We start from the raw sequence: 22,241 nt of genomic DNA, 5'->3' as shown, positions 1-22,241 counted from the left end.
TAATAGTTTTCTTAAGAAAAGTATATTATTAATATTTATATAAATATTGATTACTCATATTTTGTTAATAAATATATAATAATTATAAACGGTTTAAATCAATGGTATTAGGTATAAATCAATTATGAATGTTTGATGTCTGTAATACACGACTTATCAGGCATTATTATTACATTCCTATCAATACAGTAGTTATTTCACTTGTTTATATTTTTTCTAACTAGTTTAATTATATTATATCACCTGCGTCTTTGGCATTTATAATATTAGTAGATTTAAGTTTTAGCGCTGTCATAAACATATAATAAAACTACAGAAATCGAATATTTCAAGTAATAATTATGGTAAAAATGTAAGAGTTAGAATAAAAATCTAAGATAATTCAGTTGCGTGCCTGTTATTGTTTTTTATATAGTTTTATGTGCGCATGCTATATCTGAGGGATGTAAATATTGAGTGAATTCCTATCTCACGATGAGTAACGCTGACGAGGGGGTCATGTGTCAGCATGGGTCACTGACATTAACAGCCAGCGATAAGCTTTACCAGTAATGTTGAGTCTTATATTGTAGTGAATACAATAAATATCATACATACCTGTTAATAGGAAGGATCCATATCAATATTATAAATACGATAGTATATCGGTCTTTTTGTTTGGTAACTTTTCACGGCTAAACGGATGTTAATAAAATTTGACAGGAATTAATATTTATAGATATAGGCAACATCCTCGTAATCTATGTTAAGATAAAATACATTTTGTCTTAACATAGATAAAAAAAATGGGAAGGGTTGAAATAAAGGATGAAATTTTAACCAGATGAAGTTGCTGCTAACAGCAATCAATTATCAGTAACAGATATTATAATTTTAGCTATTATAAGTATATTCTGTAATTTATGTACTTAATTAAGGCTACTAATAAAACGAAGCTGCCCATAATACAAAAAGGTATGAAGAAGGGTAAGGAAACTAACTACTCGCCCCAGCTTCGCCCGGCTGTATATGTAATATATATATAAACCTTCCTCACGAATCACTCTATCTATTATAAAAACAGCTTCAAAATTCTTTGCGTAGTTTTAAAGATTTAAGCATACATAGGAACAGACAGCGACAGCGACATCATTTTATACTATGTAATGATAATGATTATAAAGGGGAATAGTAATCCCATTGCTAACAAACTAACATAATAGCTCTCCATTAGCTCTCCACGCGGTTGCCCCCTAGAAACTGTTATGATAAATTTCTGGTGAATTTACTAGAATGGGTTAACTAACCTGACCGCATGCTTAACCTATCTTCCACTGGTGCCCCGCCAGCGTAAATCATTACCGCATTATCATATATTAAAAAAAAATATAATAATAGGACAATGTACCATCAATGACTCCTGAGAGGTGCGCGGGCTGCGGCGCGGGTGCGGGAGGCGGCGCGCGATGCATGTGGCCCGGGTCACGTGGCGGCGACACCGGCTCCGCTTTGATCTTCACGTTGCTAGGAGACGCAGCCGGCGGCGGTGTCCCTCCGCCACCGAGCACTGGCAAGCTGCTACTGTTGAGGAATAACAAATTTAATAACATGTTGATTTATATTTTAAACTTACTGCCAAACCGTTTGGCAGTAGTAGAGATATACTCCTTTTACAATACGAACACTCTGTCCATATTTCTAATGTGATGATATTTTAACACATTCTATTCTTCCTCTTTTGTATGATTTTTGAAACATTTTTATTCATGTAAAACGTAATTTAAAAAAAATCAAAAGCAGAAGCTATATCGACGTGAAGTGGTATGAATAGAATCGAACCTGCGACCATCGAAACTAAAGCGGTGTACAAACCGCTAGATCACCGAGACCATCCCTTGCTACTAAGTAACTTGTTTTATACACTGTATTGCAATGAAATTAAGTATAATATCTTAGTCATTAACAAATAATAATAATATAATAATAATCTCAGGACAAATAACACAGCGCCATGTAAACCCATGTTAAGCTAGCTAAAGCTTGTGTTATGGGCACTAGATAACTGATACAAGTAAATCTATTTTTTTTCGTAAATACATACATAGAAAATACCCAGACTAATACAATTGTTCAATACAATTGACCATTGACCATTCATGAATACAAATGTTTGTGCCGTGCGAGGAATCGAACCCGCAACCATCGGAAGTAAGGCGGTGTGCTAAACCGCTAGACCACCGAGGCCGTCATGGCGATTTTTTTTACACAACTATGGTGGCAATCAATCATACGGTCTCAAACGATTTAGGAGATTAGTAAATAGGATTATTACACAATAAAAAGAGGCATTGTGTATGGTATTTCAGTCGAAGAAGTTTATATATATAAATATATAAATGGCAGTTGCGATACCAAGTGTAGTAATTACTAGTGACGTACCTATTTTTCATATAAGTCAACCACGTTGTGATGTCTGTACTTGTCTTCAGTGCATATCTAATTAATTGAAATTTAATTACTTTTTTATTTTGAGTCCAATGGAGTATGTGACAAATTGCTTAGTATTTTTTATTTCAACATAAAAAACTTTGTTGACTATAAAAAACTCATGAAATTAAATAGGTAGTTATTACGTAATTTGCCTTTTTTGTCTCCAATAACGCACGATGTGAAGTCGTGCGGAACGCTTGCAACGTTCTTTCGGTAATGTTATCGACCGGAAAGTGTCATTCGAAACATCTAGACTCCATTACTCAGTTTGTATAATAGGAAAAGTAAATTTTGAATAGAATAATTTGTGTATATACATTTGTAAACTAGCATTCTCAAATTCCATTACTATACTATTTGCAGTACTATTTGCGTTTGGATACATTTGGCAATTGTAAAATCAACCTCAATAAGACATGATAATATAAAGTTACATTGATTTTGATATTAGAACACTACGAAGAAATATACAGAAGTGTTTGGAAACTAAATAGTTGTGTACCATTCAAGCATATTTGGATTCGAGCTAGCTTCTAGCGGACTGTCCAAAAATTAGTTTAAGCAGGGTCCAATTTATATAGCGATAAAAGATCATTTTAATAATATTTTGAAAAATATATATTAAATATAATTCAATCTATTTCTACAAAATATACAAAATAAAATTCAATCTATTTCTCGCAAGTAAAGAACTAATATGATCCAAATGTCCGAGGTTAATGAACTTTTTATTGTTCATTTATTTAAAATAAATTAATAAAACTGCCCTTTGTCCTATATAAATTAAAAAATAAAATATATACTTCCGAAAATCTCAACAGTTTAAATTTTTAACGAACTTACAATTTACTTAATCATAAATGAAAATGAACAAAAAATATTTATACACGGTTTAGTTAGTTAAAGATTTTAGAATTATGTAACTCTTTCTACAATCCGTAATAAATACTGATGATGGTTAATGATTTTTATGAGAAAATAAGTAATTCAAATTGGGCACAGACATGTACCTGCTGTGTTGTTGTAAGGTCTGCAATTGGTGTGCGCCCCATGATAGTCCAATTCCCATGTCCGAGTTCATGCTGAAATCCTGTGGTCCGAAGTTGCTGAGTCCTGAGTAGCCTAGTGGTGTCTGTAAACAAATGTTTAGAAGCACTTAGTAAAAAGGGTTTTATACTTAAATATCCTAGTTTTTGGTGGTAATCGACAGATAATTACTTTAGCACTATATAGATTATGAAGCTCTCCGTATTCACCTTGGCTGGCTATTTCTATTGACTAACATGATGCCTCTGTACTTTCTGATTTCACTATTATATCTTACTTTTGAGTACATAATACTGTTTGCAAAGCAAGCAGCTAGCAAAGGTTTAGGCGAGAACTGAAGAGTCTTCGAAAATGACTTTTTACCTACATCTAAAATTCGTTATTTACTGTATTTAATAAAAAATATACTAAAGGAAATCATACAGTTAATTGAGAAATACTTTGCAATCGTAAAATAGTTATGCAGTTTAGACTTTTAATCTTGTACTATTTACTGTACTAAAATATATTATTTATTATAATTTGTTTTAATTGGTTCGATATACAGTAAAAGAATATAAGAAACAAATGCTGTTCGCATTTTTTTCTGGTCCTCATTACAATTACATCAAGATAGGCTTGTTGGAAATTCCTCCCTTTCCTTGTTTCTTTCCAGACAACAATTAAAAAATGCTATAATTATTCGTGTATTTGTGAACAATATACAATTACTTTCACAACCTAACGTACGCGGTCTACTTTTAAATAGAACTACTATCTCATATGTAATTTTTTTTTAAATGAATTGTTAGTGCCCCAATATAGTAGACCTTTGGACCTTAGAGACTGAAAACTTATCTGTCTGAAAACTTAATACTTTATGTATTCCATAATGTCACAAATCAAATTAAAATGTCTTCATTCGTTTCGGTCCATTGCAGGCTCCTATGATATGTCAAATCTACTCTACTCACTGATCTGTTATAGTTAATAATATCTGCCAATTCTTTTGGACACTCTCGGTATACAGTTTCGCCTAGTACTGGATCCAATATATAATCAACTTTGTAATATATGTTCAAAGATAAATAAATAAAAACAGTTGTTTATAATTGGTACATTTAGATCAGTATGGTTCCTGTTAGGGTTACATACAGCTATCGCTGTCTATAGGGTACTTCATCATCATTTGCTTATTCATTATTAATTTTTTTTAGGTTCGGCATAATATGAATTTCACTTACATGTAATAGGTATTTACAAGGGAGTAAATAACGAGATGACTGCGAAAAGGGATTCTTACCGTATCATCATTTACAGAGTCCATCCATCTCTCGGCCTTCCTCCATCCTTATCATATATTCCTTAAATATTATATAGTATTTATTTATACAATTGAATTGAAATGACGATGAAAAGTACGTACCTCTCCAGTATATGATATATCGTCTTGTGGCGGTGGCATCGAGCTGGGTATGACAACACGTAAATTGTTATGTCGCGGAGAGTGGTGTGGCGGCGGTGCGTGGGCGTGGGGTTTATGCGGGTGTCGGTGAGGAGATGGCGATGGTCCGGGAGATGGCGACGGAGTACAGCCCGCGCCTAGAGGCGATCCAGATCCTGGGTATCCGTTAGACATTTCGAGCATTCCGCCGCTTGGGTATACTGGAATAATCATATTAATTCAATTAATGTCATTAATTCCATATTATAACCTACAGCTCGTAATGGTAAATATGTCAAAGACATTATGGAAATCACATTGATGCGCTGCTATTACCAAAGTCTAAGATGTTGCTTTTGTAACCAATAATTATAATTTCAAACTAAAACAATTAATATTCTGTTTAAGGGCAGATATTAGTCTAGACAGAGAGGTTAAGCAAAGACGATGTGCAGATGTTTTTGAGTAGTCTTGTTGTATTATTATTTATAATCTGAAAATTATAAATTACGATACTTATACGCAATAACTACTATTACAACAAGTGGAATTGGAATGAGCATAGAAATGAAGTATAATAAAGCAGATAAAATTTTGGTGCAAATTTGCCATATTCTAACATAGAGATAGATGACTTTATATCTTCATCTAGTAAAGATATAAATATAACATTTTACCTTTGTTACCTCTCTAAATTGCATCATATAACATTTTCTTTATTTTGTTTTATTTATTACTATTCGAATAATGAAATGAAAATAATGTTTTAAATTACCTGAATCGGTTTCCGAGGAAGATGGCCGTGGACTAATAGAGGTATGCATTTGTGGACTAGCTTGTAACAATGATTGATCGTAACTTCCGACTGGGACGCTAACTGGCAAGTTATAATTACTGCCAGCTACGCCAACACCAACTCGACTTCCGTTCAACTGGTTTCTTTGCATCATCATTTGGAATTCCTCATCAATTTTTGAATATTTGGCTTCAGTTCGTGGTGTTAGATTATATTCCGCTTCAGCTTCAGGACTATCCGGTGACATCACTCCGTTCTTATGCTCTTTCTTCGTTAGGGCCTGCAAGTGTCAGCGAAACAAGCTCAGGTGGCTTGACGAGCCAAAATTATCAAATAACTACTGTTTTAATTTTGGCATGCAATAAGTTAATATTAGTACCCTTTCTACACACCATTGAACTCTCCGATTAAGTTTAATTATTGATTGAAAAAAACTTATATTCGTGAAAGTATGTAAAGAAGGGTCCAAAATAAAAAGAGTGCACTCAATTAATTCTACAACGTGATCTATAAAAATTGTTCAGGAAACTTTTTAGCGTACATTTGTGTGTAGTGTCGAATGCAATGATGCAACTCTGACTATACCCTACGAGACAAATTGAAATCAGGTACGCGCGGTTACTTCAAATAAACACAAAAATATTTACAAAACCCATGCTGTACAAGGAAAAATAACATAAACATTGGGGGTGTCTAGCTATAAACTGTTAGTATAAAAACTGGGTGTCTGGTGTTTCGTATCGCTTTTTTTCTAACAGGAAATAAACATGCTGCACTTTATTAGGTTTGTGTTTATCTATTCTTGTATGTTTACTATAATCGATGTGATACTGTGAACATTTGATGCTGTAAGGTAGCTGCTAAAATTATGATCGGCACAAGTGAGGCCTATCATCAATTAGAATAATACGACATCTATATTGATAACAATGTTACCAATGAGTGTTTTAGTAAGAAATAAAGGCATTAGGGTTTATTTGGTGAGTAGGAAGCACTCGGTTAATGGGATCAGTCAAGTTTGCATGGACATTGCATTGCGATCACGGGCACACAGATGACGCCGTACTTCATGTACCTCGATGATGTTGCGGTTGGTCAGCGACTCGTGTGGCTCATTGTACTCCGTGTACTTTAATAACACCTGCAATGTAAGAAACAATATAGGTTAATACAAATAAACCATTGTAATGATAAAATAAAGTAATGAACCTGTTATATTTATATAACATTTATCTAAAGGTTTATTATTCATTAAATGAATGTTTGGATCCACCAATACATATTTATAAATTTATTCATATATTATTTTTCAATTACATATTGTTATAAAACTGGTTCTTTTGAAAAATTACTCAAGTAATAATGATAATAAATATGCTCAATTTATAGCATTACTGTTTGATTCATGTTCAATTATAAATAGTTTATTGCAGCAATTACTTGAATTTGAGAAATTTGATTTTCTGAGATTTTTTTATAAATATATTAGTTAGTTAACATAATATTTGAGTAAGTAAATAAGATATTAAGAATGTTACAAATCATTAATAGATATATCTGCTTCATATTAGACTTTTAATGTAAAATGATAAAAAACGAGAGAAAGTATGTATAAGTTAGTAGTAAATTCTTGGTTAGAGTATTTGTAAAAGAATGTTGAAAATACTATTTAAAACATTTATGTCCTTTGAAATAAGTGATTAGAAGGCAATCCAGTGAGGAACCTAGAAAACAGGTATCAAAATGCATAATGAAAAATCTGAATAATGTATTACAGTTCAAATATTTATTAATGAAATATATAAAAGTGTCATAGTTGAAGGTGTTTACCTTATCCATGTCGGTGCTAGCATACTGGTAGAGTTTGTTGTTAGAACTGAATATGATCAGAGCAATCTCGCAGTCACATAGTACGCTGAGTTCGTAAGCCTTTTTCATCACACCAAATTTGCGTTTGTTAAAAGTCACCTGAAATTTAAAAAAATAATTATAAGTAATTAAATAAAACATTACTAGTGATAACTCAATATCTGTATTTGACGGCCTCGGTTGTGTAGCGGTTTAGCATATAGGCTTACTTTCCATTGTCGCGGGTTCGATTCCTCGCGCGCCACAAACATTTGTATTCAGGAATATAATTATTTTATTACATACAGAAAACACCTAGACCGATACAAATATCGGTCTAGGTGTTTTCTGTATGTAATGTGTTTGCGTTTACAATATATATGAATTTACATTTGTTTGCAGTAGTTATTTAGTAGCCATAGCACAACCTCTGCTTAGCTTGGGACTAGATAATGCTGTGTGAATTATCCTTAAAAATGTAAATATTATATTCTAATAGGGCCCATGGATATTTGACATTCCGTTAAAATCCATATTTCAGAGTAGGCGAATGTACGTCAGTCAAAAATTTGTACATATAAATAACTGCTCTAAAAATAAAAATAAGTAATTATTAAGTTCCTAATAAGCTACATTTTTATAGAAAAACTTGACTTGGTGATACTGTCACCAGTCAGACAACATTTTTTGCATTTTAATTGATTGTTAGCGTATTTCTTTTTCACCTGCTGATAAACAGAATTATTTTAAACGTTAAAACAGTTCATTGTTAAGAACACTTTAATGTCTAATTTGAATTTTGAGGTTTACAATAGCATAGAAATACATATCTTTCTTAAGGTTCTATATGTCATAATGTAGTTAATATAGGAAACTAAAATGTTTATAAACTGACATTTATCTCAATTCTATATAGTATAGAATTGAGATAAATGTCAGTTTATATAGTATTCGATTTCTATACAGAGGACATAATAATTTGCGTACCAGAAAATTAGAGATATTCGCAATTTTTTTTAATACACAAATAAAACGAAATCAGTGTTAGTTACAGTAATTCAGCAACATTATTAGTATCAAGTTATGGGACGCATATTGTATGTATATTATTTACTAGAATATATTAGATTTCATATGTATCATTACAATGACGTCCGTTACACTTGTATACCGTATTAAAATGTATATTGATATCCTCTGTGGTTATTAGATTAGGCTTATTTTCCTTAAGAGCAAAAAATATAAAATATTTGCTGCTTAAATTGGAGCATGCGATATAAACCAATATTGATAACAATAGGTGGTTAATAACATAAAATAAACTATGCAGTCATGGGGTATATAGTACTGCACAGTCATTGCAGTTCCTTGGGATATATAATAACGCTGCTTTACATGAATCATAATTGTAACTACCTATACCAATGTATAACGCGTCAAATTTAATAGCTCTCTGGCGTTGACGGCGTAATATAAAATTAGTAGTATGTTTTATTTGGCGAGTTATATAAAGCAAATACTATAATGATTGGTGTAACCAACATTTTTGAATGGTCATCCAGCTATGATCGCCAGTTTTAATGTTATATTATTATTTTACTTTTCTAACTGAAAGATATCATGCAACTTATGTAAATTCATGAGAGATTTAGTACAAAGGTGGTATCTACCAATAATGGAACATGTATATTTTATCCTCAAATATGGAAATGTTAACAATTTTAATATCACATTTTATTGAGACCAAGCAAAGTGTGTGTGGTTCTAATAAAATGATTTTGACATGTAATTTCATATTAAATAGTTGGTATAACAACGTACAGAAAGTCTCTCATTTCAGCATTATGCATCAAAGTTTAATCATTGTCAAACAAGGAACTCACAAAATTGACTAAAACAAATTGACCTTCGCAACTTTCATTTCAGTTGTCTGGCTGTTCTATTGTTCAACCATTTAAGTTTGATACCCCTCATTCTCCCTATATTGAAGGTTACAACTCTATCAAGGGGCAGTTAATAGTGCTACAAAGGATCTGGTTAAACTGGACAAGGGTTCTATACTGCGTAATCGTATAATTAATAAATTACAAACGAGACCGGTCGTTGTCCTTTCGCGATAATGTTTTGCAGTGGGAGCTGCTGATATGCCACATCTGTTGGGTCAGACCGCATACTAAGGTCATTTCACTCATTCGTAACCTTGTATTCGTTGTTAATTTGTATTAAAGTCTCCACATGCATCGACTCTATTTACTTATAAAATGTTTAATCAGCATTCAAAACAATTTCACGAAGTACCACGATCATAATATTATTTTTGGTGGCACGTACCTACTTTACAGTTAATAATTTAATTACATTTTGATATAATTACTTAAACGTAATAACAGAGATATATTCAAATACTTGTATTTGTATATATATCTGTGTGGTAGTACAATATAATATACGTGGTCTATAATTTACAACACTAGATCAGATATGAGAACTTTACATGAATTTACTTTTTTCTACTTTAATTACCCATTGTTTAATATTTCAATTTTAACAAAATAATTTTAATTTTAAAATTAGGTTGTTATTTCAATTAATGCAGCGAATTCACTATATTTTTTTACGTATTAAACTGAAAGTGTTGATTATAGACATGAACAATACATTATCATGTAACGGCCATGGTACTGTGCTGCCATTCCAGACTTTAAAAATCTGTCTCTGTGATGCACAGACGCAGTGATAACGATTATTGCATCTAAGCAACACAAGATTCTAAGAAACCTGACAAATGCAACCTATCTAATCTCTATCAATACTGCATTTAATGTATAATATTAATATTGTGCCGAAGACCAGGCTTACTTCGTGGTTGAAAATCGTCAGGCAGTGGTTAATGTTAACCTGGTGCTCATACCAGGTCCCTTTTCAGGACCGCCGTGGATAAAGTAAAGATTGCCATAATCATCGCCAATCTCCGATTGGAGATGGCTATCATTGAAGATTAGTATTGTATAAACCAACAATTTATTTTTTATTGGGAGGTTTGGGTTATTGTCAGGTTTTTGGACCTGTAGCATTGCGACCTACATAGATCAAATTCAAATTCAAATTCAAAAATCATTTATTCATGTAGGACATTTTAGCCGCTTATGAACGTCAAATTTTTACATTATAATTTTATTTTTTTCCCTACCGTCCAGTTCGGTATATAGATCCAATTGAGAAGAACTGGCAAGAAACTCAATTGAATTACTTTTTTTTTTAAAAGCCAGTTTATTTACAATGTATATTTATATAGGTGTCTATGTCCAACATTAAATGAAAATTCAGTGCATGAACAACTATTGCCATGCACACTCGTCATTTAAGTAATCGTTTAGTGAGTAATAGGCTTTGCTCAGTAAATATGATTTAACAGATGTTTTGAATTTATTTAAGGGTAATTCCAACATATCCTTTGGTATCTTATTGTAAATTTTTATACCTATTCCCATAAAAGACCTATTAACTTTTTCTAAACGATACTTGGGGACAGCAAGTTTGTCTTTAAATCTTGTATTAATATTATGAATATTGCTGTTTTTTGGAAATAAGTCAAGATCTATTGTGCTCGCCCTTTTTTTGAATTCGCTACCTAGACCCGTCAGGGACAAGAATTGTAGGATATTCGTAGTGATGGTTTTTATCTCCTCAGGATAGAGTGTAAACATTCTAAAGAAAATATTAACTTTATGCTTGAGTAGGCTACAACCATATAGGATGTGTTCTGGCGTTGGCTCTTCAGTTTGGTAAAAATCTGCAGATTTTTGTTATGCACAGTCCGATCGATCCCCCGTCCAATTCAAACGAGGATCGAAATTACGACGCCCTGATCCGAACCCTTAGCGGTGCCCTCAGATTAAAGTTGTATCCATCGCGCGGGAGTGGCCTTCAGCCGCTTCATAAGTCATTCCGCGGATTCGGAGTGCCATCTGCACTCGCCCTCTATCATCCGGCGAAGCTCTAAAGGCCAGCAGCGGTCAACAGCATTAGAATAGTCAGAAAAAAGCAGACCTAGGTTTGCCTTATATTTGTTCAATTTGTAGTGTCCTATGAAGGCCCTAGTCATGATTCAAATAAACAAACTAACTAACCTGTCGATTCCGTTCATCCGTGATTCGGGATATTTGTATTTTTTTCCGACCCATAGTGGCAGCAATCTTGGAGGGGGTTTGTGGATCTGGGACAACAATAAATACGCCTGGTGGCTGGTTGATACTGCAGATGTCAACAGCTTCTGCTATCTGTTAACAAAAGAAATTAATATTTTAGACTAATGATTAGAATTATTTAATCGCGAACGCTTATATCTACACAGTTGATAAAAAAGATAGGTGCCGACTTAGATTGCATTGTCTAATTTTTTATCTACTTCGTGGATAAAAAATTATATAGTTTATACTTGTATATCGCTATAATAATTGTCTATATCTAGCACAATAATAAATAAAGGTCTTCTGTATTGAAAATTCTGTATAAATAATTTGATAGCCTCGGTAGTCTAGCAGTTAACGCTTGTATTCATGAGTTTGGCATGTATCTTATCTCATATTTGTTTTGAAATATAGAATCTTTATATAGTATAAAATGTAGTCGCTTCCGCTGTCTGTACGCTTAGATCTTTTAAACTACGCAACGGATTTTAATGCAGTTTTTAGCAATAAAAAAGTGATTCAAGAGGAAGGTTTATATGTATAATACATCTACACTCATGCGAAGGTGAGGCGGATAGCTAGTGTATATATAATTGAATAAGGGCTCCTTAATTTACGTTCTATATAAAAATATTCAATGCTCATTTCAATTCATTGATTGATTGATTGATTGAAAAATGGCCCTGCGGTTCACTTCAGACCCTTCTGGTTGCACACACAGACACTTTGGTTGGTTCTGTTGTTGGTTGGGTCCGCACCTGTTGAGAACCACTGTGCCGTCATCATTGTCGTCTAATATATTATAGCTACATATTATTGTAAAACATACAAAAATAGATCTAATTAGATTGGGAGGTAGTTTACAATTACTGATTTAATAATGAAATCGCGTAATAGATTTAATTAATCTAACCACTTAATTAAAAATAAGTGTGAATTGCAATGTATATTTAGAATTGTAATAATGTAACGACTTACTATAACGTCTATGTGATTAGTAGTTCAAACCGTGGCATATGTAATTTGTACAATTGCTTCTACATTTATAATCAGCAAAGGATAGGACAAAGCACAATTTATAACTATATATACCTAATTCAAATTACCTATGTTATAATTAATATAGCAACTAAGCCACAACGAGGCGTTTAATATAAAATTCTGTTCAATTAGAATGTATTGTTGAATTTATAATTTATTGGAATTTAATTTATATTAATAACTAATCTTTACTATGAACGTGAAAGTTTGTATAGGTACTTGTATTTAGGACGCGGTGGTAAAGCAGTTTTGCACATCGTCTTATCTCCGATGATCGCCGGTTCGATTCTTGGCATGGTACAAATATTTTATATTCATGAGTATGATTGTTTTTATTGGTATGGGTATTTGTATATATATTATATACGCAACTACAAAAAAAAAAGTATATGTATAAGTTGTCTAGTTTTGGACTAGATTGTCCGGTCCCGTGTCCATTATTCCAATGAAATAAGAGTACCGAAAACGTAAATGATGACGTGGTACCCGTAATCGGAAAATCAATCTTAATGAAATTTGTCATGATAGATTATATCACCAAAACGGTATTATATAGAGTATGTCCGTCCTTTCTTTTTAATATTTGATCATAAAAAGCAGACGAAGTAGCTGCATGCAGCTAGTATATTATGAAACACGACCTATTACTAACCTAGATTAACACGTACCCATTTTGTAACCTAATTAACGTGGACAAAGCCGTAGTACAGCGGTAGTGGAACATAATTTACGCAGCTTGTAAAAACAACGCTATTGTAGGCTAGTGCGCAAAAAACAGGTCATGTGGGTTGATGGGAGTTATTATGTAAATGCTTGTGACCTACAGTTCTTATGGTATCATGAACAGGCGATGCAAATGTACCAGCTAGTGATGTGATATATACGTAGATGAGCAACTCTACTTTTATACGTTAAAATATACATTTATAGTGTATATTTTAAAGTATAAAAGTAGAATTGCTAGTAGTAGGAGTAGTAGTAACTAGTAGTAGTAGTACCGTTTTTTAATCCCGGAGACAAATTTGATATTTCCAATGTTGATCGGTTTTTGCATTTTTCAAGTAGGTTTGTAGCGGAAATAAATATTAATCTATTTTTACAGGTTATTCAGAAATAATGTGTGGGTGTTTATTTCAAACACATCAATGCAAAATTAATAGAGTATAGGCAGATTGCCGTCGTCAGTGCCATGACCACATAGACAAGATCAATATATTAGTTTTAAAATATTATAGTTGCCTGAAATAAATAAAGACTAACTGTCTTTTTTATAAAACAAATGACCTTTTTATAGTGTCATATATCATAAAACAAACGCCAATTTAAAATATTTTGCTGTTTGAAAGACAAAACTGTTAAAATGTCTATTTGTAGGGTATTAGGGAAATTACTAATTGTAGGGAAATTACTAACTTTGTGTTTTTGTATGCTGTATAATACGATGACAGTAATGACACTATACATGTAAATTTTAAAATTCTATTGTGGAAACGTCATTTAAAGCTTTAAAACCAATATGTCAAAATAAAAGTTTCCGATTAACCAAACAGGTATGGCAGGTACACCACTACCCCGCTATAGGTAATATTAGTGGAAAGGTTTGATATTTACTTCTGTCAATTTAGTCTCAGGGATTAAAAAACAGACTATAGGTATTAGCGCGGATAGATGTGAAGCGTAAAAGATGTAATTCGAAAAAAAAAACTGCAGCCCTGTTGTGTAGAATTCGGGGGAGCGCAAACAACCTCCTAAACATTGTAGCAGATATGTTGGATCCACTCCAGAGGCACTGAACTGCATGAGTTAAAATAATAAGGATATATATTATGATTTACTAACATAGTTTATAAGTTGTTCAAGTAAGTATGTTAGTACATAATATGAATGGATATCCGAAAGAAATAAATAAAAAATTACGTAAACCTCTACTTACTTATCATGAATAATAAACTAGTTATATTTGTTTAATTGCCTACCTTCTTTATATAGAGCTAAGGTTTCTCTATTTCTGGGTCTGGGTGTCTTTTGCTGCGCAATGTTTATAGTCATGTTTTTAATTGGAAGTGTATATTATTATTCTACTAAATACGAATTATATCATCTTAATATACATATGAGGGAACTACTATGGAAGTAATTATAATATATCTAATAACATAAAATTGTAGTAAGTAAGCGTTAAGTCAACTTTTTGAAGAGGAAAATATTTTCATCACCCTTACGTTTACTCCTATTCTTAGATATTTTACATCTTTTTATATTAAAAATGGTCTTACTGTTTACATATGATTATTATACAGGCTGATATTATTTTCCGTATATAAGAAAGAACTTATCACACCACTTGCAGTACTGCGAATTCCGTCTTTATTGTTTTGCATGTTTCACGTGTGTGCAACGTATAAAATAGTGTCACGTTTGCACAGTCTCCCCTCATTTGCTTGTTTGCGTTCGGCCGACCTCTACCACGCATTTAGTTTGCATGTAGGTATGCACTCAATGTGAGGTGTCGCCGGTGTATAGGGTGAGTTGGGGTGGCTCCTCCACCCACCAAGGTGTCAGGTCACTGTGTTTATAGGTGGCTTATTACGTCGCACATGGTTGCTAATCATGCATTATCACGTTTCGCATGATTAAGTAGAAGAATTTGCGTAACTAGATATATTGATTTAGTAAAGTACTTAGAGGGACCTTATACGGAGACAAGTAAGAAGTAAGAAGAAAAGACGTTTATAACATTGCTTAAGAAACATGAGAAAATTCTCAGTTCTTTCTTTCGTCGTCATCATCAGTCAGTCCACTTTCGTCCACTGCTGGATTTTTGTTACCATAGATTATTTCAGAAATATGAAGGTTGTGTCTATTCTACAGTATTTTTTATATCTAATGTAAGATATAAAGAAAAGAAAACTTTTTGTAAATTGGTTTGGAAATAGAAGAAAAATGTATGTTGTTAACAAGAACAAATGTCAGAAATGAAAATGGTCTATTTTACTGTATTTTTCATGTTGGCAATTCCAAGTACATTAATAAATTACCTCTCATTAGTTCTCACGTAATTTTTTATACCACGATCAATATTTCAATACTTCAATGACGTCAACGTCACTAGTGCCTTTCCTTTTTTCTTTCAGCTCATTAATTTTTTTCTTAAAAGGTTAACGCATGCATAAAAGCGTGAACCGTGCTTCATTGCGAGGTAAATAAGTGAAAAAATCTTTCACGCTTCACTCATATTGTAAGGGCTGTAAGTCATTTGTAAAACAGTGTAGATGAAATACTTTATTTATTAATTTATTGCTCTACGTGTGCTTTTCTTATAATTGTGTATGTGTTTCAGATATATTAATATATAGATAATTTCATATATTTATCTTTTATTCGTCATATCACATGGTATATGTCTGTTTTGTCTTATTTTTATACTTTTCATAAATGTCAACTGATTCGTTTTAAATAACATTATTTAATGTAATGCGGCGTAATAGATCAAAAGTAGTAATTATTTATAGTTGACTTCTACAGTTATGATTTTTGTAAATACAATTATATATATATACATAACTAATGTAACTGTCTTTGGACTTATTACGACAATAGAAAGAAACAAAATAAATTTTAATTAAATTAAATACTTTGTCATAATAAATAAATATCAAAGTTATCACTAAATAAATGTATTTTGTTAAGTTATATATGTGTGTATATAAGTTACTTAGTAAATTATCTATTTATCTAAAATCTTAATGCCAGACTTATACCAACGGCGTTTAGCCATTATATTTTTATTACCGGCTTCGTTTCATGTAGCAAGAGGTCGCAAAACTCATAAGTATAAATTTACTTCATGCTTGAGATATTCACGAATTATAATGATGTTGCTGGGTTTTTTCGTCACAGACCGACATACAGTCTGGAAATTCTATGACTGACGTGAGATCATAAAATAATTATATGTACATTACGCGTGGAATGTCAAATTGAACGTGTGATGGTACTGAAGTTGAAAAAATAGAAAAGGTTATTTATAAATAATTTGTATTTAAATAAAATGAATATTAAGCAACTTACAATATATTTTCTTTGTGATTCTACCACAATATCTTTATATATAATAAATTCGTAAAATCCCGTAGAGGCGAAAACTGTCTGTGTGTATAATATCATCAGTTAATAGCAGCTGGAGAAAATACGATGAAATTTTCATGGAATATGAGCCAATATATAGGCCAATAATCACCAATTAAAAATAATTATAATTTTTAGTGAAAAGGAACAATTTACCACATTATTAATTTATTACTGAAATAATAGAATGTCGCCTTAAATGTTTCGTTTATTGTTGTCATTAATTAACGATTTACAAATATACTATGGAAACGTGGACAAAATTGCAGTCATCACTAGTTAATAGATATGGAGTAAGCAGTACCTAGTACAAATCCATTCATAATTGTTTCAGATTCAGCCAAGCTGAAGACCATCTCCTTTTTAAATCCAATTGAAAATAAAAGTAGTCTAATAGTTTTACAAGTCAATAAAAGCCAATTGAGAAGCGTTTAATCTCGTTTGACATTTCCACTTTCCCGAATTTTCGTACGAGTCGAGCGGAAATCAAATTCAGTAGTTGGGCGAGGTTGGAGGTGGCGAGGCGTGGGCGTGCGGTCGTCAGGCTGGCTCTGGGCTCAGCTGACGCCCACATGGCCCGGGAGAGCGACGCTGGATCATGAAACGCAGATTAAATTCGTAATTACTTTAATATTTGAATTGCACTGTTTATTTAGTTACTAACATATATTTTTCGTATATATTTATAAATTTTATAATGGAAGTGTGAAATCTAATATATAAAATCTCGTGTCTCAGGTTTCGTGCATGTATTATACTCCTTCGAAGCGGCTTGATCAATTTATATGAGATTTTATATGTACATACAGTAGGTCTGAGAATAGATTTATAACTAATTTTTATAAGTGTTAAATATATTTTTTTTCATTACGACAATTTTTTTATAAACCCTAAATTTTTAACCTTCTACGATCAATCCCTATTTTTTAATAGGGATTTTAATTTATATGACAAAACAACGTTTGCCGGGTCAGCTAGTATATATATGTAAAAGAGGAGAGTTTAAAATTCTTTATTGAATTAAACTTACATATAAGCAGTTTTGAAGTAACAATAATATTGTATACGAGTACAATATTTGAAAAGATATACACATATCATTATTGAAGGGGTAACATCTGTATTCTCTAGCACAGATGTTACGGCCTATAAAAAGCCAATTGTAGAGAAGTAAATTAATATTATTATTGTGTACCGGCTGAAACCCTCAAGTTAATTTATTAATGTGAATAAGCGTTTATTTTTAAAGATTCTTAATATCTTCTTATTTATTCATTATAGTTATTTCAGGAATACACAATTTCTCTTAAATAATACTTATTTGCTCCTACTATTTTATTCTCTTTTTACAGCTCATTTGTGTATTCATAAATTAGATTATTAACTATGATTCCAGTTTTAGTTTTCACAATGTTGTTGTGATGTTTATTTATGTACAATTTAAGGTTTATATTTTATTTATAACACGGTTGATGTTGCCTCAGGCTAGATGACATCTTAATAGATTGAAAAAGTTTCAGTTACTTTTGCGGGGGAGATGTAATGACAATTGGCTGTGATTGGACATTTAGTTAAACTTCATAGAAGGAAAAGCTTGTGTATCAAATTCTCTTCCCACGACGAATTTATTCGTTATGGTACTTGTAATTATAGATCTGGAAAATTGGTAGTTAAAATAAAAAAAATAACATTAATATACCTACATGCTATTAAAAAATTTAGTTTCTAAATTAATCCAATTTTTTATATACAACTAAATAATATATGTTCTATTTATATACCTACTTAGTAATTAATTAAGCACGCAGTCAACAATATTATTTCAAATATTTGACACGTATAAACGTGAAAACTTGTATTGATCGGAACAATTTGTATTTACAATTGATTAAATTTAGAGGAATTATGTTTCATGATGCCTACTTGAATCATCGTAATAAGTACCTTATGTGTTATGTATAATCTTTGTATACAATTTTATAAAAATCTATTCAATAATAAACATGTTAATAAATGTTCATACTTTCGCATTTATAATATTAGTATTATTAGAATGTAATATGCGCGTATATATATTATTTTTGCTTATCAATAACTACGGCTTCGCAGGTAAAATATACTACATACGTAACGTTAGATGATTTCAAGTGTGTACATACATACACACGTGAATTCATTATCAGTATGACCTTGTGTGGATGGCCCTATCTGATCTCTACTCGATTTTGATATGGTGGAAAACATTTTGGTGATAAACTGCTAACCAAACTTGTATGAGTATTTTTTGCAATGTTTTACATATATTATATAAGTACACATATATTGAATAAGTATGTATTAACACTAAAACTGAATATATTATTTGGTAAACGTGTGACAATGCCATCTATAGAAATAAACATATTTCAAATCACAACATTAAAGACAAAAAATTTATTGTTGAGTTTAGATAGATATATTTACTATTTTTATTCAATGAAGTAATTTCGTAACGTAATTACTTTGAAACTGTTTATTTAATAGTATACAATAAATAATGTAAAACAGTATCTGCACTATAGAATAATTGTTTCGTTTTATAAGTTCCGTTTTACTTTTGTACTGTAGACCGTACAAAAGTAAGACGGAACTTATTATAGAGGACAGGTCCTTACGCGGGCTGGTGGAAATCCCGGAAAAAGTAATTGGTACAGGAAATATATACATATATTATATGAAATGAAATAAATTGCATGTTAATATCGCCGTTTTCTTTTACTACAATTTGCTTTATAAGAAAAAAAACAAGCTATCGAAAATTAATTGATGGAATTGTTTTATAAGTAACAAACGAACCTAACTTAGTATTTAGTGCTAATTATAAGCGTACATAGAACAGTTACGTAATCTTTTTTTAAGATATTGTAGAGTTTTAGTAAGGTCGCCTTTTTTGTGTTGGGTAGATTTGAAGTCGCAATAGGGTAGAAAAAATCTAGTAAGTAAATCATTAGGACACAACGTGATTTTAAATGTAAGATAATAATTACATTCGCTAACGGTTCGCTGGTAGGGAACTAGTGGACGATAACTAGAGGAGCATACCGTCAGAGGTCAGTTAGACCCTCATGACAAATTCACATCAAACTTACTAACGTTGGTTTCCGAAGATATTCGTGGAGATTGACCTAACATGGACCAATACTAGATTAGGGTCATTAGTTTCTATTACTCACAATCCCCTACCACCTTCGTCACAACTCGCTTATCGTCTAGTTTTAAACACTCTATAATGTAATTAAACTTATAAATATAAATCACTCTCAACATTATTAGAATTCGGGACTTGCCCGCTATATTTTTTAATACATAGAATATATATAGATATGTACTCCAATAAGTAACACAATAAGTGCATGGTGTGAAGTATAATCCTATTGAAATGATATAATTTACTATGCGTCAACGAGTTAGGTACACACTTATTACCGTGTGAATTATTTATTGATTGAATATTTAATATGACTACTATAGGGCAGAAGAGTGTAGGTAGAGCAGTTGTTATAATTGTACAGTCCATATATTTTACATTTACTTATGTCATCCATTATAGGTATAGAAAAAGATTAAGGATTATATAGGAATATAATTAAATGACTTACCTTTTATAGTCCAAGTAAAACTATCTTTCTTTCTGTCTGGGCTGTTAAATATTTTAAGGTTTAATGAAATCGTAGTTGGAATTCTATATTTTTGTTGCTAGAATATTATATAGATTTTATTTGGACTACTTCAATATTATTAATTTGAAATAAAAAATGATTGATCGAAATCAGTTCACATATAAAAGATTTTTATAAAGTCTGTTGAAAACTATAAATTAAGTCTTGTTTCTCTGGCGAAGACTTGTATAGGAAAATTTGTATTCCCACTGATAAATATATAATTTGGTTGCTTTACTATACAGTCAAAGAAGAGTAGTGTTTTTTGGTGTAAGCATACAAGTTGAGTAGGTTGATAGGCAATAAAGTCTAATGAATTGAACGTTGTTAGACTCGCTTTAATTACATTATGGTAGTGTTATGGGTTATCTCACATGATGATAATATAAATTATGTACACACATTTTGTTGGTTTTATAAATACCTACTTTTGCATTTCTAAATTAACACCAAATTTTGTTTCTAGTAAACAATAATAAAAAACAAGTAATAATATTTTGTTTTTTTTAATTCTCACGTTATGTATAAATAAATGCACGGCGAATGAATATATTGTTGTTATAATAATTCATAATGTTAAGGAAATATTGCAGCTTATGTGTTGGCGTGTTGTAGGTCGTGTTGATTATTAACGTGTGATATTTATTAGGTACTTGTAAAAGTGCTCGCAAGGGTCTAATCTATATATATAATAACCGACCAGCCTATATATAGAAACACAATTTTAGATATAAGACGTTCATTAAATCTATCTATTATATTTAACTTTGAAATATAATTAAAATTAGTATTATAAATAAATAGAGATGTGTGGATTGAGTGGGAATGTCACAAAGATTGAGAAGAGGATATGGATGAATATAGATGGTTTGGCCGTTTGAAAAGAGATGAAAGGTATATATTAAGTGAAAATAGTGCTAAAATTATTGTAAAAAACCACCAATATTTTTCTATGATCACTTTGTAATTTGGGCATATTATAAGCATTAGTGAAATAGTGATGTTAGATATTTTTGTAATATGAAGGAAGAGGCATAATTAGGTATGCTTATTCGCAGTTTTGTAAAGTAGGCCATTGAAAACATTTTTGTTTTATGTCACATTATATCTACAATAAATGACGCACAGGGAATTCTGGTTTTATGATTTATTGTAAAGCAATTTAATGTAAACAAGGAGTCGCAATATTAGGAACTTCCTCAAACATGTATACTGCAATGTTTCTTCTTTAATGTATCTACTCAGTGTTTAAAAATAACAGTACGTTGTATTTTACGTTCATGTCCAGTTCGTTTCCAATATCTAAGGTGCATGTGCATTGCTCGATTTTTTTTTCATGTAATTTTTACGAAGAAAACAGTTTTTTTCTAGATACATAAAATTTGATCTAAATCATTAGTACGCACATATTTCTTCTGTCTGTATGTATGGAGCTTAACTCTTTCTAAAATATTGGATCTTTTTTAATAAATTAAATGTACTTCCAAAAAACTTATTAAACAACTGTATACATGATATTCATTCTTTTTTCAGTGTTTTAAGTAGTAAAAAATTGAAGCATTCAATATCCAAGATACCAGTAACATTCATTAGTTTGCTGT

General features: G+C 31.3%; 1 protein-coding gene across 7 annotated transcripts in view; it reads right to left on the bottom strand.

The window, feature by feature from the left end:
- LOC131848809 (myocyte-specific enhancer factor 2) overlaps window positions 1-22,241 on the bottom strand; it is a 74,299-nt gene that overhangs the window by 4,128 nt on the left and 47,930 nt on the right. Inside the window, exons 2-9 of one of the 7 annotated variants that reach the window (XM_059198748.1) lie at window positions 11,714-11,863; window positions 7,566-7,703; window positions 6,811-6,876; window positions 5,715-6,015; window positions 4,922-5,160; window positions 3,480-3,601; window positions 2,419-2,475; window positions 1,388-1,560 (exon numbers count right to left, since the gene is read on the bottom strand). In XM_059198748.1, the coding sequence (XP_059054731.1) occupies window positions 1,388-1,560; window positions 2,419-2,475; window positions 3,480-3,601; window positions 4,922-5,160; window positions 5,715-6,015; window positions 6,811-6,876; window positions 7,566-7,703; window positions 11,714-11,767 (1,150 nt within the window). In that variant the 5' untranslated portion in view covers window positions 11,768-11,863. Of the gene's footprint in view, window positions 1-1,387; window positions 1,561-2,418; window positions 2,476-3,473; window positions 3,602-4,921; window positions 5,161-5,714; window positions 6,016-6,810; window positions 6,877-7,565; window positions 7,704-11,713; window positions 11,864-22,241 lie in introns of all 7 variants that reach the window. The other 6 variants (XM_059198756.1, XM_059198765.1, XM_059198771.1 and 3 more) reach the window with 6 other exon arrangements.

Source organism: Achroia grisella, unplaced genomic scaffold (genome assembly GCF_030625045.1).
Source record: "Achroia grisella isolate CSIRO2021 unplaced genomic scaffold, CSIRO_AGI_Agris_v1 utg1096, whole genome shotgun sequence".
NCBI lineage: Eukaryota > Metazoa > Arthropoda > Insecta > Lepidoptera > Pyralidae > Achroia > Achroia grisella.
This window is presented reverse-complemented; position numbering and strand designations above follow the sequence as displayed.